The sequence below is a fragment of the Schistocerca gregaria genome, chromosome 10, assembly GCF_023897955.1.
Source record: "Schistocerca gregaria isolate iqSchGreg1 chromosome 10, iqSchGreg1.2, whole genome shotgun sequence".
NCBI classification, from domain to species: domain Eukaryota; kingdom Metazoa; phylum Arthropoda; class Insecta; order Orthoptera; family Acrididae; genus Schistocerca; species Schistocerca gregaria.
In genome coordinates this window covers 78,615,600-78,633,637 of record NC_064929.1, presented here as the reverse complement: position 1 = coordinate 78,633,637, position 18,038 = coordinate 78,615,600, and the positions used below count along the sequence as shown (strand labels likewise).

The 18,038-nt window shown below is 40.1% G+C and overlaps 1 protein-coding gene across 1 annotated transcript in view; it reads left to right on the top strand.

Moving 5' to 3' along the window:
• Positions 1 to 18,038, top strand: part of LOC126293389 (solute carrier family 46 member 3-like) — a 479,007-nt gene that overhangs the window by 449,026 nt on the left and 11,943 nt on the right. The window contains exons 6-8 of the mRNA XM_049986599.1: positions 3,297 to 3,434; positions 8,373 to 8,456; positions 17,590 to 17,746. Coding sequence (XP_049842556.1) covers positions 3,297 to 3,434; positions 8,373 to 8,456; positions 17,590 to 17,746 — 379 coding nt within the window. The remainder of the gene's footprint in view (positions 1 to 3,296; positions 3,435 to 8,372; positions 8,457 to 17,589; positions 17,747 to 18,038) is intronic.

Below are 18,038 nucleotides of genomic sequence, written 5' to 3'. Positions count from 1 at the left end.
CAACTTCTGTGATGGCCGTTTCTAGAGATCTCCATTCCTCTTCAACTGCGCTGCCTACTGCGCTATTCCTTATTGCTGTGTCTATAGCGTTAGAGAACTTCAAACGTATCTCGTCATTCCTTAGAACTTCCGTATCCCACTTCTTAGCGTATTGATTCTTCCTGACTAATGTCTTGAACTTCAGCCTACTCTTCACCACTACTATATTGTGATCTGAGTCTATATCTGCTCCTGGGTACGCCTTACAATCCAGTATCTGATTTCGGAATCTCTGTCTGACCATGATGTAATCTAAATGAAATCTTCCCGTATCTCCCGGCCTTTTCCGAGTATACCTCCTCCTCTTGTGATTCTTGAACAGGGTATTCGCTATTACTAGCTGAAACTTGTTACAGAACTCAATTAGTCTTTCTCCTCTTTCATTCCTTGTCCCAAGCCCATATTCTCCTGTAACCTTTTCTTCTACTTCATCCCCTTCAACTGCATTCCAATCGCCCATGACTATTAGATTTTCGTCCCCCTTTACATACTGCATTACCCTTTCAATATCCTCATACACTTTCTCTATCTGTTCATCTTCAGCTTGCGACGTCGGCATGTATACCTGAACTATCGTTGTCGGTGTTGGTCTGCTGTCGATTCTGATTTGAACAACCCGGTCACTGAACTGTTCACAGTAACACACCCTCTGCCCTACCTTCCTATTCATAACGAATCCTACACCTGTTATACCATTTTCTGCTGCTGTTGATATTACCCGATACTCATCTGACCGGAAATCCTTGTCTTCCTTCCACTTCACTTCACTGACCCCTACTATATCTAGATTGAGCCTTTCCATTTCCCTTTTCAGATTTTCTTGTTTCCCTACCACGTTCAAGCTTCTGACATTCCACGCCCCAACTCGTAGAATATTATCCTTTCGTTGATTATTCAATCTTTTTCTCATGGTAACCTCCCCCTTGGCAGTCCCCTCCCGGAGATACGATTGGGGGACTATTCCGGAATCTTTTGCCAATGGAGATATCATCATGACACTTCTTCAACTACAGGCCACATGTCCTGTGGATACACGTTACGTGTCTTTAATGCAGTGGTTTCCATTGCCTTCTGCATCCACACATCGTTGATCATTGCCGATTCTTCCGCCTTTAGGGGCAATTTCCCACCCCTAGGACAAGAGAGTGCCCTGAACCTCTATCCTCTTTGACAAGGCCGTTGGCAGAATGAGGCTGACTTCTTATGCCGGAAGTCTTCGGCCGCCAATGCTGATTATTTATCAAAATTTAGGCAGTGGCGGGGATCGAACCTCTAGATCACGGGTATCACACTTCTAATGAATACCCGTTTATTATCTGCATTTGTTCTTGGTGTAGCAATTTTAATGGACAGTGGTGTATATAGATTCCCAGCCTTGGTACAAATTATGAGACCAGCAAAGTCTCTGAAACTGTCTCATTTCATTTGTGAAAGTACCTGCACTTGGGTTTCAGGCTGGATCTCCCATTTCTGTTTGATGCTGAGGTACAATTTCAGAACATGGAGAGCCTCAGCAATCCTGTTTATGAGTAAAGCGGAATATAAAGTAGACTGAGGTAGCAGTGAGGAGACCCAGGTTACTTTTTCAACCCTGGTACAAATTTTCATTTCCTGCTTCACTCCATATACATATGCTTATCTTTAGCAGTGAACATGGTTTAATTTTCAACACAGTTTCTGTAGCTTGATATTGTAGTGATAAATTCCTCTATGAATACATAACCGTTGAGAAACATCATATCAGACTGATACATTTATTATGGTGATAGTCAGGTTGTACAGTTTTCTCAGTAACTTCCTGTAACCTCTGAGTGCTGACTTGCTCTCATTCTTGTATAGGCTAGTGGTACCAATTGTGATTACAACATGACTGTCTTGTTTCAGATTATTTGTTTTGGTTGTTAGGTTTTCAACTATAGTAGTTAATGTAGCTCTGGATGTGACATTCGCCTGCTTTATTTCTTCACTGATAATCCTCGGTGTTGACATACTCTGTTGTTATACTGGCTGAAAAATGACTTGGGGAAGGGGGGAGGGAGGGGGTCGGGTGGAAGTTGAACGTGGGTGGAAGTTAACTCAACATATAGAAAAAATCTTTCTTTTTAACAGTTTCTTCTTCTACAATGGTTAGGCTGAATTATTTGTTTAAATAATGAAATTAACATATATAGTTATAAAAACAATACTTTTGACAAAACTGCAAATTACTTTGGCATTAATTAATGAATGGTTTTGCTAATATATTTTCGGATAGAGCCAAATAAATACTTTAAGAATAGTTGTGAGCCTTTTTCCAAATGTTTATAATTATTACCGAATTTATATTTGTTTATAAGTCAACAATAGAATCTAAGTCACATAACAATTACTGATGTCACCCTATAATGAAAGATATTAACTAGGAATAGTCAAAATATATTAGGAAATTGATGTCATACACAAAAGTAAGCACAAAATTAGACCTGGTGGTATATTACTTAAGACTGAGGACCAACCTTCCTCTTTTATGGAAATGCAGATTATACTCATGTACGTTAATGGTAATTATGCAAAGATGTAAATAAAATGAATTTAAGGAGGCAGATGGCAGAACTAGAGAGGAGGTTTTGAACCTTAATATAGAGATATGACTGAGTTTTTTTAGTTTTAACTTTAACTGTAACACAGTTGGAGAAAATATAGATTAATGTTCCTATATCTGAAAAACTAGTTGTTCCAGCTACATAAAACTGTGTGAGCAAGTTAATTATAATTTACTACCCCTACTGAAGCAAAACCATGGCAGGAAATTAAACATTTGCATGCATAAGTATGTAATGTTAAATTTTGCATATTTTAATAAATTAATCTGTACTTCTTTTGCATTTCATTTCTTAATTCTTCTTTAGTCAATATAAACAACAAGGATATGTTAGCACTAAAATTTTAGTCTTAATTTTATTGACTCTAATGGTAAAGGTACATAAATTTGGCTTATTTAACTTTGGCAACATAGGACTTGCAAACTGCTCTTAAGTCATTTCATTGTATCACATTAAACATGCATTTCTGCCCTCTTCTTAGACATCCAAGAGATCCAGCTCCATGGAATATGATGTGTGAAATGCAACACTACTTTGGTGTGCAGCTGATTTAACATGTGAAAGAATATGAGCCTTCTCAGCAGTACGAGACGGCATGCATATGGAAAGTCAAACTTGTGTGTCATCTTCAGTTGGCTATAATGTTACACATTGTTTGTTGTGTGTGTTTTATAGGAACAATGGTGTCAGTGGGTGTGTTCAGCCACGTAATGAAGATGGATGATGCCCTGGTGGGAGTCCTCTCATGCACCAGCAAGATCATCTCAAGCTTCGTGTATGCCTTCAGTTACACCACATGGATGATCTACATGGGTAAGTAAACTCACTGTATGAGGTGTGATCAGAAACTAAAGGGAAGTTTTGTTTTTATTAGAGAATCCTTATTTATTCATCTTCATCAACTTTACCCCCATGAAAGTAATTCCTCTCAGATGCAATCCATTAGTGCCAGTGGTTTTTCCAATCTTGGAATCACTTCTGGAACTCACTCTTTGTTGTTGAATTTAGTGCCTTAAACAATTTTGTTTTTATTTCCTTGATGGTGACAAAATGACATCCTTTCATGGCCCTCTCCAGATTCGGGCCTAGAAAGAAGTCGTAGGGAGCAATGTCCAGCAAACATGGTAGTGGAGGCAACATCACAATGTTGTTTTTGGCAAAAAAAAATAATGGTCTAGCATTGAGGTGTGAGTGGAAGCATTATCATGATATAATTTTCTTGAGTGGTTTTGCCACAAATCTGGCTGTTTTTTTTAGACTACTTCAAACAAATGGCACATAACTTGCAGGCAGTATTCCTTAATCACCATATGAACATAACTCCTGATGCACTGTTCCATTGTACTTGAAGAAAATAGTGACAAAAACCTTCACATTGAAGTTTTCGAATTTTTTTCAGTCTCTGCTCTTCAGGCGTTTTCTGTTGTGAAAACAAGACGTCAGTTTCGATGTCATAGCCATATACCCACTTTCTGTTGCCTATTGTAGTAAGTTCTTGATCTTTGCTGACTTTATTCAAGAATTCCTGAGAGACATGTATGTGACATCCTTTTTGGTTGAAATTTGACAATTTTGGAACAGACTTGGTTGCTGCATGTTTCGTGCCCAAAACATTAAAAAAAAAAAAAAAAAATGCTTGGCATGAGGCAGAGTATATGCAAACTTCATCAGCAACCTTTCTTTGGAGACTTGGCCATTTTGCACAACCATTTTCTTTACTCCTTCCAGACTGACTTCAGTAATTGATGTACTAGGACAACCATCTTTGGAACATTTATACCAGTTGTAAACTCATATAGATTTACCAAAAGCCACAGTCAACATTTCAAATGTTGTACTGCACTTTACTCCAAAGTGATGTGATTTATGAAGCAAAAGATACACCTTAGAATAAAGCCCCTAAATGTGCAGTATCTTAGATACACACTCAGATTGCTGCAGTTATTTGTGGATAAACAAGTCATCACATCTACAAGTAATAACAGGACTTAAAAGACAGTGAAACAGTGTATCACAAATCAGTAGATAGTTATTGCAGGCAGCAACACAAAGAGGAGAGGGTGGCAATACCTGTTAGTGCACATCTTAGATTTGTAAGGATTTCATTTTCTGAACTATATGCTAAAGAAGGAACAACTGAAATGACTAGCACTGTAGTCCACATAAATTATGATTCGAGCAAGCTAAACATGAAGTTATTAGATTATACCGGCCACTGTTGTTATCTGAATTTTATGTTCAATTATTTGCCATGTGGATGTCCTTTTTCGTGATTTTGCTTATATTTGTTAAATTGGTTGCCTCATGATCATCTACATGTGGCTATTACAGTAATAACCTGACACGTTCTACATCCTAGCGATACATTCGTGTTAAGAATCTACGGAACTTGTAAATAAATAAATAAATAAAATAAAAATAAAACCAAATGCTGATCTGTTATACTGTCTTGAGAGATGTAACAGGACAATTTAATTCAAATTCCTTGATCCATCATTTTGGAAAGTAACAGTTCACCAAGCACTTAAAAGCATGTATAATGCCCATGAAATTAAAAAAGTTCCCATCTCTTTCTGATCGCACCTCACACACCACCCTTACACAATACAAAATGAAACTGCTCACATCACTACTGATCATTTTGGCATATCAGTGCATTACTGTTTATCAAGCTTGAACTATTCCCCCAAATTGTGATACAATTCATGAAAATCACCCAGCCCACTGGCAGAGAACAGACAGTTAATTATTGTCATGCACTCTGTCCCAAAGTGTTACGTACTGCACAGCTGGTCTGTACTTTAAACAAGGCACTGCACCATTGCATCATCCTCCAGCTATGTCACAATGGTGTGAGTACCACTCCATGACCATGACAGAACCCTCCCCCATCATAATGAGACAACACTGAACAAGGTTAGTGCTCTTTGGTCTCAGATCCAATCAGTATCCATAAGCTGCAGCGGCAATAGGTAGGTCATGCATGAAGATGACTTCCCTAGACCTTCAGTGACTCATGAAGTCATAACAGCCAATATGGTACCAGTATCAGAGTGAGAAAAAGTGATACACATTACTAAGTTAGTAACAGAAGTTGCATGGCGTTGTTGCCTGAGAAATACTGAGAGGTAGCGTTTGAAAATGTTGACTGGAATACTCTCTTTCAAATTCTAAAAGTGGCAGGGGTAAAATACAGGGAGCGAAAGGCTATTTACAATTTGCAGAGAAACCAGACGGCAGTTATAAGAGTCGAGGGGCACGAAAGGGAAGCAGTGGTTGGGAAGGGAGTCAAACAAGGTTGTAGCGTCTCCCCGATGTTATTCAATCTGTATATTGAGCAAGCAGTAAAGGAAACAAAAGAAAAGTTCGGAGTAGGTATTAAAATCCACGGAGAAGAAATAAAAACTTTGAGGTATGCCGATGACATTGTAATTCTGCCAGAGGCAGAAAAGGACTTGGAAGAGTTGTTGAATGGAATGGAGAGTGTCTTGAAAGGAGAGTATAAGGTGAACATAAACAAAAGCAAAACGAGGATAATGGAATGTAGTTGAATGTCGGGTGTAGCTGAGGGAATTAGATTAGGAAATGAGACACTTAAAGTAGTAAAGAAGTTTTGCTATTTGGGGAGCAAAATAACTGATGATGGTCAAAGTAGAGAGGATATAAAATGAAGACTGGCAATGGCAAGGAAAGTGTTTCTGAAGAAAAGAAATTTGTTAACATCGAGTATAGATTCAAGTGTCAGGAAGACGTTTCTGAAAGTATTTCTATGGAGTGTAGCCATGTATGGAAGTGAAACATGGATAATAAATAGTTTGGACAAGAAGAGAATAGAAGCTTTTGAAATGTGGTGCTACAGAAGAATGCTGAAGATTAGATGGGTAGATCACATAACTAATGAGGAGGTATTGAATCGAATAGGGGAGAAGAGGAGTTTGTGGCACAACTTGACAAGAAGAAGGGACCGGTTGGTAGGACATGTTCTGAGGCATCAAGGGAACACCAATTTAGTATTGGAGGGCAGCTTGGAGGGTAAAAATCGTAGAGGGAGACCAAGAGATGAATACACTAAGCAGATTCAGAAGGATGTAGGCGTTAGTAGGTACTGGGTGATGAAGAAGCTTGCACAGGATAGAGTAGCATGGAGAGCTGCATTAAACCAGTCTCAGGACTGAAGACCACAACAACAACAACAACAACAACAGATTCATTTAATATTTATTCCTCCATGTACAATTGTCCTTTTCCTCGTGCTTTGTGAGAATTGTGTCTTGAGTGTAGCTGACAGAAATGATTGTGTATAGGCCTAGTGGGCTCACATATTTGTGTTATATGATTATGAGAAAATGGAGAGGGCGAAACCCTGTGCTGACACAAAGACTTCACCTCTCAAATAACACCAGGAGGGATATGAAGTTTGAAGTTCCCATCTGACAGACAATACCCTTCAATACATATATCTTGTAAGGAAGTTACTATCACTAAAACCTGGATAACAGGAATTAACTTTGTCTTTGATACCATGTACAGGATATTTCAGGAATACTCTTACAAACTTTGACATCACATATCTCAGCAAAAAACTGTTTTATAAATGTGGTCTTCAGTCCTCAGACTGTGTAACATCTCTTGCAGTAACTCAGTGCATATCTTGAAATATCTCTTCTTATCTTACCGATTCCTAAATCTTAATATACAATGATTATCAATGCAAAGTAGTTGCAAGCCCTATTATTACTTGGAGTGTCCATTTACTCCATGGAATAGCTTCTCTGTTATCTATGTTTTCTCTTATGAAAAAAGAATGAGGCAATGCTTGCCGTTAGCCGTGAAAGAAGGCATATGTATTCTTGAGCTAGTCGCCATCTTGATGACATTCTGTATGAGAAAGAATTTAATACATGAACTAAACTAAAGTAACTGTGTTTGCATATTATTTAACTGATTATTATTGACAGTGTCTGCTTACTACGCTGTGTTGCACGGGATCAGTGGGGAACATCTGATTTACGCTGGACAAACTTGCCGTTTCGTTTGCTCAAGATATCCAGTTACTTCAAATAAATAGGCTAACATGATCTTACCAGCAGATGTCCGGTCTTCCCCATGTGATCACAAAAGTTAATAATTATTACAAATGTTTTCAGGAGATCGACTGACAATTTTTGTCACACTGAGACTTCGAAATTGCTTCACTATGGAGTTTACGTTAAGCTCAATTTAATCAGGATATAACAGTACTGAACTGTGTGAATGTGATAAGCCTGCTTTGTGAATGAAAATTCTCTTAACAAACGCATGTTTTTACTATCCTGATCAGTGAAGCTAAATCAGGCCAGTGTGAGAGAGGTTTAAATTTTAGATCCCACAAAAAAAATATTAAAACTTATTTGATGCAGCTCTCCATGCTACTCTATCCTGTGCAAGCTTCTTCATCTCCTGGTACCAACTGCAACCTACATCCTTCTGAATCTGCTAAGTGTATTCATCCCTTGGTCCCCCTCTACAGTTTTTACCCTCCATGCTGCCCTCCAATACTAATTTGGTGATCCCTCGATGCCTCAGAACATGTCCTACCAACCGATCCCTTCTTCTAGTCAAGTTGTGTCACAAACTCCTCTTCTCCCCAATTCTGTTCAATGAGCTGAATTTGTTAACCTTCCCTCACCTCATTGTTCACAATTGTTTGTTAAACATCACTTTTCTTGTATTCTGAACAATGTGTGTTGATGATAATGATTTTTGTTGCAGCACCAATTGCAGAAATTCTTAACGGCACATCATTCATCGCAATGCGCTCCATCATGTCCAAACTGGTTCCACCTGATGAGTTGGGTAAGTTTCACTTGTCTCGTGCATCTGAGCATTACTTTCATAGTCACATGCAATAAATAAATAATAGCTTAGAAATAAAAAAGAGCCTTGTGGTACGTACTTTTAGGTTGAAACAAAATTATGCAGATGACCTCTGTTTTTCTGGATTACCACACTCTTAATAAACTACACAGTGTCAAACAATGGAAAATCCAGGATGGACTGTACAACTGAGCATCTCTGCCATATTGTTGTAAACTACACAGTGTGTTATTTTTAGTTGTTGCTGTTGTTGTTTCAGTTCATATCCATAAGTTTGGTTTGATGCAGTTCGCAGTTCCTGTCACTTTCCAGCTATCTTCTGCATTTGAACACAATTGCTACAACCTACATCATCAATCTGCTTTGCATACTCTAGACTTTCCCCAATGAATTTTATCTTCCACTATCCTTTCAACTATGTTTTTCAGTGAATATCCATGCCATATTGTTTCCAGCTGTTCTTCACTGAGTGTGTTGTAATTGCATCAGACTAGTCCTTTACTTTCCATATTGTTTCTCAACATGCAAAATGAATTATCAGTAGTGTCAATGCACATCTTTGGTTTCTGTTTTCGTGATTTTGATCTCCCTAGTTAATTATTTGTAAGTCACATGGATCATAACTGGAACAGTTTGCTATGATGTGATGTGAAATGAGTCAGCTTTACAATTGCAGTGCACTTTTTCACTAAAAAGTGTGGCAACACAGACCATTCACATGAATTTCTTAACCTATTAATGCCAAAAACATTTTTTTGTTTTTGATTTTTATTGAAATTAAGTCAACGTAATTCTTTGTAAGGGCTGCAGCATATATCAATGACTAAAATGTTATTTTTTTAATTATTACACTGTTTTATTTCACATATGATAAAACATACAATGAGCATTAACATTTACAGTTCAATAGCACCATGTATTTTTTATGTAGCAAGAAAACAATGATAAATCTAAATTTATTCATAAAACTATGCGTTACTGTTTTTCCAACTTACAGTTCAGTTATTAATGGCATTGGGAAAATAAAAACAAACTGGATTAAATCCAACATCACATTATTTCAGTAATATGTTCTGTATTTGGCACATTGTTTACCTATGGTATTGCAAAAAAACAAGAATCTGGGTGAAGACCAACATTACACTTCATGAAACAAAACTCTGTGCATCTTTTCACAATTTTTACATCTCCTCTGAGTTAGAATTTTGTCTACAAAGTGTCCAACACTGACTCTGCAGGCATCATTTGCTACACCTTCCCCGGATTTTGGCATGGCTCTCAAGGTTTATCCATTAGTGCTGATATCAGTAGAGATAGTAAAACACTTCTTCAAAACTCTCAAAAAGTTTCTATACAGCATCTATGTACTGATGAGGCAAGGCAGAATCTAACAAGAGAGCAGTACAATTTCTTGGAGTGTATCCCGGTTCTATACATACCTCTTAGTTTGTTGAAAAAATCAACACCTCCCATCCCTTTCTTGTATAGTTGTACCAAGGTTGGTTGAGGCATGGTTACATGCTTTCACTTTGATTTACTCCATCTCTTGCAGACAATCACTGATTGCACATTTGTTGCTAATGTCACTTGACTGTTTTTGTGTCACCTTAACAGTATAAGGTATTCATCCTGAATAACATGTTAAGGTACATGAGGTTCCATTTTTAAGTCTTTTGGAGGTGCTTTCCCTATCCTGTCTCTCTGGATAGTGCCAATGCAGTGTAATTCATGCTTGCTTAGTGATTCCAAGAGTGGCAGAGAGTTGAAATAGTTGTCAACAAAGGCAACATAATTAGGATGAAGAAAACCTAAACAAATTTTTTCTGTAAGAAGTTTTCCTTCTTCTTTGTCACAAGCACCAAACTAAGGACTGAACTTTATAACACAGCCCTCAGAAGTTGTGGCCATAGTGAATAGGTTTCCCCTTATGAAGTTTTTCATCCCGTTATACCCCTAATAGAGTTCCATGCCTTCACCTAAAGAGAAAAAATGTCCTAGTGGCTGAACAAGTAGCAGAAACTTGATGTTAAGGTCTTTCACAAGCGGATAAATTTTCTGAGCTTTGTTACTTGGATCTATAGTTGTGTTATCATTGAAATGCAGAAAGCGATGGATTTGTTTCTACTGAGTGCTTACAAGGTGACTGTAAGTATCTGCTCTTGTCTCCTGATACATTCTTTTAAAGGGGCTTGATTGTAACCAGAAAGAAGATTTAGAAAATGTTTGTATAACTCATAAACTGAAAGTTGAAGTTCTGAATATCCTTTCTGAGCAGCATTTCCACAGTCTCTTTACAAATATACTCCATAAATTAGACATTTAAAACTTCCTTGATTATATCTGCTGCATTCTTATGACAGTCCTTCATTTTATCCTCGAGAAAAGGCTTTGATATTTACCAGTGAAATACATGCCAGCCATTGTCCCACAGTCCATAATGGACCAAGAAAGACTTTTTGTGCATTGTGCTGTACATTTTCTATAATGTTATCTTGAAGGTGTGGCAGTCTGTCCAGTTGGGTATATTGTAGGTGTCATTTCTAGGTGTGAAAGCAACCCAGGATGTCGATTGACAGCAATTCTTCTGAACACAAAATGGTGCTAGGTATCATCATCATGACACTGATTTAGGATGATTATCTGCACAATGTATATTGAAAAATGAAGGAAAAGCATAGCACAATCTTTTTGATTGATTGCTTTATTTATTGAGCACCCGTTTTATCATGTACAATGATAAAAGTAACTTCTTTGTTAACACGTGTCAACTAAAGAATGTTGCCTGATGAAGCAACTGTGGGTTGCAAAACCTTGAAATTTGTGTGTGTGTTTGTTATTGTCTCTATCACTGTACCAACAATTTCGTTTGGTAAGTTACAGAATCGTTGGTTTCAGATGTATTATTTAATTGGATATATAAAAATATCTACTCACCAAGCGGCGGCAGGACACAACATTAAAGACTGTTGTAAGCTTTCGGAGCAGTAGCTGCTTCATCAGGCAGAATGGTTGAAGAGGAAGGAAGAAGGGTGAAGGAAAAGGACTGGAGAGGTCTAGGAAAAGAGGTAGATTTTGGGAAAGTCACCCAGAACTGCTGGCCAGGGAAGGCTTACTGTATGGGATGAGAAGGAAAGACTGATTGTTGGTTTCTTTTGTGCTTGTTGGTATTCCAGTTGCTACCAGTTTAGATATCAATTCTTATTTTTTATTTGTAGTTCACTGTTGCTATTAGAGTTTACATATTGGCATGAGTTTACATATTGAACATGGAATGCCAAGTGGACAAATCATAACATTTCCAACATATTCTTCTGCTTGAGCTCAATAAAGGGGTGACAGCAACAGAGGCAGCCAGAAACATTTGTGCTACATATGGGGATCAGACAGAGCATGGCAAGAAAACAGTTTTAACATTAGTGACTCTCCACCTTCAGAGTTTGATGTAGATTGTTTAAACATATTAATCCAAAATGATCCACATCAGTGTACTTCCAGAAGTGCAGATGTGTTGAACTGTGATCATTGTGTGAAATTTGCATGCAATGAGGAAGGTTCAAAAATTGAGTGTATGGGTGCCACATAATCCCAGCCAAAATCACAGAAATTAGTGGGTGACGATATATGCATTTCTGCTTGCTGATCATTAATTGATTTGTGAACAACACTGACCATTTCTATCCTGTATTGTTACTGGTGATGAGGAATGGTGTCTTTACACCAGCATAAGGAAAAGAAAGGAACATTGGAGCCTAAGCTAAGTAGCAACTCCCTGTACAAAGATCTGCACGCATCTTCGGAAGATAATGGAATGCTTCTGGTGGAACAGTGACGATGTGGTAAACTACAAATTGCTTCCTCAAGGTGTAACCATAATTGCTGACATTTACTGTCAACAACACTATAAAAGAGCTGCTTTGAGAATTCATTCCACACCCAACTCATTCTTGTAATCTTGTGCCCTCAGATTTGCACCTTTCCTGATTTCTGTTCAGCAGCCTTCAAGGAACTTCCTTTATGGATGAAAATGTGCACCAGACACTGCTCAATGGCTTCTTAACTTTAAATCCCCACAATTTCTACACTTGCAGAATCGAAAAGATACCTCAACTTTGGCAGACAGTTGTAAACAGTGAAGGAGAATCTATCTATTATTGATGACTAAAGTCTCTGTTATATGCATCTGTTGCTTAGGAAAAAACACTACAAACTTCTGCACTAATTGAATATGTGAGGCATATGCCAGGATGGTTCCCACTACAAGGCCACAGATGTTAGCCCCAGCATTGTCAACCTACACCTGTAAGCATTTCTCTAAATGTCTGTATATACAGAGATGAGGCCAAACAGTATGACCACTGCACACTGAGACACTAAATGGCTCTGAGCAATATGGGACTTAACATCTGAGTTCATCAGTCCCCTAGAACTTAGAACTACTTAAACCTAACTAACCTAAGGACATCACACACATCCAAGCCCGAGGCAGGATTCGAACCTGTGACTGTAGCGGTCAGTTGGTTCCAGACTGAAGCACCTAGAACCGCACGGCCACATCAGCCGGCACTGAGACATTGAATGCCATCTGATGGTGTTGTTGGCACATGATGTGCTTAACAAAGTATATAAGCAGAGCAGAGAGGTACAGGAAATAATTCTAGTCACAATACGGGATGCAAATGGGTCAATCCACTAGTATAAACTTCATTGACAGTGGATGGATTGTTATAAAGCCTGGGGAGAAACATCTTGGAAATTGCAAAGGTGTTCAGCTGTTGTGTGCTACTATTGTGGGAATGGAAAGTGGTTGAAGGATGGTAAAATCAAGAGTAGTCGCAAAGCATTTCACTTTCACACCTCATCACAGAATCTGAAGGTCAGAGGCATATCATGAATTACTGGAAACTTATTGTTACACCAAATCAGTAGTCACATCCGGATATGCCATTATCCAGTAAATCACTGCACAAAACATGCACAGCAGAATATTTCCACAATATCTGCCTTGTCTGTCACTTACTATTATACTTTTAGCTTCTGTACTGTGTTCCTCAGTTCACAGTTTTGTTTTGTATGTTTATGTGCTTATCATTTGGAACACTAATGGTGTTGTTAACCATAGTTTCATTTTTCTAGTTGTAAACACTGTCTTTAACTACACTTGCATGTTGCACTGCCGTTTTGCTGGCTGGCATCAGAAGAGTTTCTTTACCTGGAAGTACATTTACTTGTCTGGTGCATTGTTTCTGAATGGGATTGGTACTAGGAACATATTATAATATGAATTTGCCTTCATTTGCAATTTTAAACTACCTGGGTTCGACGCACTTCCTATTGTACATCACTTCTCATTTATTATATATTTACTTAGTTTTTGCTCTAACTCATTGATTTTCGCAAACAGGGCATCATTATCCTCTTGTAGCAATTTAATTATTTCGTCTTTTGATGCTGAGCCCATTACGAGTTTTTGATTGCCCTGTGGCATCAGAACACAATTCTGCGTTTTTGATTGTGTAGACATATCTTTACAGCACGTCAGTAGCTATAATTGTCTGTCACCATCATTTTTAGACACTTTACACATAATAAACTAGAATTTACATCAATTTTTGTGAGCTGCAAATTTGTTACGATTCTACTCTCTGCCATCTGGAATATACTATGGGGGATATTTATCTAGGCTTACATAAGGCTTGTGGTAGTAATAAAAGGCAGCAGGACAGTTCCAGACAAAGCAGAGCACCTGCTTTTCTTCATGCTTGCTATCTTTCCAGTAGGCGATGGCATCTTCCTGCAGGCTAAAGTCATACTACAGTGGTTTGATGAGTGTGATAGTGAAATAGTGGCGATACCTTGGCACCAAATTTCCCAATCTGAACCCACTGGAACAGATGTGGGACACTATTGGGTGGCAGCTCTGCACCCACAAACCACCAGCTTGTATGAAACTTCCTGGCAGATTAAAACTGTGTACCAGACCGAGACTCAAACTCGGGACCTTTGCCTTTCGCGGGCAAGTGCTCTACCAGCTGAGCTACCCGAGCACGACTCACACCCCGTCCTCACAGCTTTACTTTGTCTCCTACTATCCAAACTTCACAGAAGCTCTAATGCAAACCTTGCAGAACTAGCAATGGAGTGGAAGGTAGGAGACGAGGTACTGACAGAAGTAAAGCTGTGAGGACGGGGCGTGAGTCGTGCTCCGGTAGCTCATTTGGTAGAGCACTTTCCCGTGAAAGGCAAAGGTCTCGAGTTTGAGTCTCAGTCCGGCACACAGTTTTAATCTGGCAGGAAGTTCCATATCAGTGCACACTTTGTTGTAGAGTGAAAATCTCATTCTGGCACGAGCTTGTAGTTTACGATAACTACGTGCTACATACCTCTGGAAACCAATCGAGGACTTGTTGAATCCATGCTGTGCAAAACCACTTATTTACTGTGTTTCAAAGCTGGAAGAACACACTATCAAGCAGGCTGTAATAGTGTCAATAAAATAGAAAGAAACTTCCACATGGGAAAAATATATTAAAAAGAAAGATTCCAAGACTTATCAAGCGGGAAAGCGCCGGCAGACAGGCACAATGAACAAAACACACAAACACACACACAGAATTACTAACTTTTGCAACCGATGGTTGCTTCTTCAGGAAGGAGAGGGAAAGACGAAAGGATGTGGGTTTTAAGGGAGAGGGTAAGGAGTCATTCCAATCCCGGGAGCGGAAAGACTTCACTAAGGGGGGGAAAAAAGGACAGGTGTACACTCGCCCACACACACACGCGCACACATATCCATCCGCACATACACAGACACAAGCAGACATATTTAGGCAAAGAGTAAGGGCAGAGATGTCAGTTGAGGCGGAAGTACAGAGGCAAAGAAGTTGTTGAAAGACAGGTGAGGTATGAGTGGCGGCAACTTGAAATTAGCGGAGGTTGAGGCCTGGCGGATATCGAGAAGACTAACCTTCGTAACCTCTTGGTTCATCCCTATGAAATCCCCAAACCACCTTCCCTAACCTCTGGCTCCTACCCTTGCAACCACCCCCGGTGTAAAACCTGTCCTATGCACCCTCCCACCACCACCTACTCCAGTCCTGTAACCCGGAAGGTGTACACGATCAAAGGGAGAGCCACGTGTGAAAGCACGCACGTGATTTACCAACTGACCTGCCTGCACTGTGACGCTTTCTATGTGGGAATGACCAGCAACAAACTGTCCATTCGCATGAATGGACACAGGCAGACAGTGTTTGTTGGTAATGAGGATCACCCTGTGGCTAAACATGACTTGGTGCACGGCCAGCACATCTTGGCACAGTGTTACACTGTCCGAGTTATCTGGATACTTCCCGCCAACACCAACCTATCCGAACTCCGGAGATGGGAACTCGCCCTTCAGTATATCCTCTCTTCTCGATATCCGCCAGGCCTCAACCTCCGCTAATTTCAAGTTGCCGCCGCTCGTACCTCACCTGTCTTTCAACAACTTCTTTGCCTCTGTACTTCCGCCTCAACTGACATCTCTGCCCTTACTCTTTGCCTAAATATGTCTGCTTGTGTCTGTGTATGTGCGGATGGATATGTGTGCGTGTGTGTGTGTGCGCGAGTGTACACCTGTCCTTTTTTCCCCCCTTAGGGAAGTCTTTCCGCTCCCGGGATTGGAATGACTCCTTACCCTCTCCCTTAAAACCCACATCCTTTCGTCTTTCCCTCTCCTTCCTGAAGAAGCAACCATCGGTTGCGAAAGCTAGTAATTCTGTGTGTGTGTTTGTGTGTTTTGTTCATTGTGCCTGTCTGCCGGCGCTTTCCCGCTTGGTAAGTCTTGGAATCTTTCTTTTTAATATATAGGCTGTAATAGTGAATAGACGTACCATTGAATGAATTTTGTTGTACTGCAACTGAATTACATTCTCTGCCAGGGTTTCAATTACCTCTCGCCGTGCCCTGAAATGAGAAATGTCCTACCCACTATCCTTCCCACCCCCTTCAACCGTGGTATTCTGCTGTCCACCGAACCTACACAATATATTTGTCCATCCTTACACGACCCCTGCTCCCAATCCCTTACCTCGGGGCTCACACCCCTGTAATAGACCTAGATGCAAGAGCTGTCCCATACATCCTCCTATCACCACCTACTCCAGTCCGGTCACTAACATTACCTATCACACCAAAGGCAGGGCTACCTGAGAAACCAGTCATGTAATCTACAAGCTAAGCTGCAACCACTGTGCTGCATTCTATATTGGCATGACAACCGACAAGCTGTCTGTACACATCAACGGCCACCAGCAAACTGTGGCCGAAAAACAAGTGGACCATCCTGTAGCTGAACACGCTGTGAAACATTATACCCCTCATCTCAATGATTGCTTCACAGCCTGTGTCATACGGATCCTTCCCAGCAACACCAGGTTTTCTGAATTACGCAGGTGGAAACTTTCCCTGCAATACATCCTACGTTCCCGTAACCCTCCTGGCCTCAACCTTCATTAGTCACTGTCCTCACCCATCCAGCCCCTTCCCTGTTCCCACTCCAGCACTACACAGCCATCATTTCACCACCACACCCAGTCTTTTAATTTGTTTTCATTTCTCTCCTTTCCACTACTTACCCCCTCCACACCAATTTTCCAACCCTCCGTCTAAACTGCAGCACTTCACTGTCCACTACTCCCACCATACATCCCTCCCCTCCCTCCCCCTGCCTCCTTCTTACCCCCACCCAGTCGCCACCTCCATCATGCACTGGTACTGCTACTCACAGTGTAATTTCAGCTCTCTGAGACCACAGTGTGTGTGCAAGTTGCACTTGTGTGTGTGTATGTGCGTGTGTGTATGTGTGTCTGTTGCTGACAAAGGCCTTAATGGCCGAAAGCTATGTCTGTGTGAATCTTTTTATTGTGCCTATCGCAGCTCAGCATCTCCGCTATATGGTAAGTAGTAACTTTCCTTCTCTCATATTGTTACATTCCATCCAGGATTTTCCATTGTTTGATTGTATTGCTTCCTAATCTGTAATGCTGTGACATGTCTAATATCCTTATAAAAGTGTTCACTGGGTGAATATTACTACTGCTACAACTAACGACTGCTGTTATTTTGCCTGCAGGCCAGGTGAACTCCCTGTTTGGCGTGTGCGAGGCCCTGATGCCGCTGGTGTATGCTCCACTGTACACCAGCGTCTACGCTGCCACCATGGACTCCCTGCCTGGGGCCTTCTTCCTACTGGGAGGCGGTCTGACCATGCCAGCTGTTGCAATCTTCCTGTGAGTACTCCTAGCTCTACCTCACAGAGCTACAGTCCTCACGTAAACTATCAACAAGGAAACACTGGGGCACACTGCAGCCACAATATGTTTCAGGCTACACCTTTTGCCGTGACAAAGGATGAAAATTTGGTGTCTCCATACTCCAAAGATGATCCAAATTAGATTGCAGTGCTCAGTAACATGATACTGGGGTGCTTGTTGTATAAATTACAAGAGTGCAGAAAGGTTGGAAGTTAGGGGAGTAGTGCTGGCAGAAATCTAACTGTGGGAGTGATTCTTGAGTTGTGAC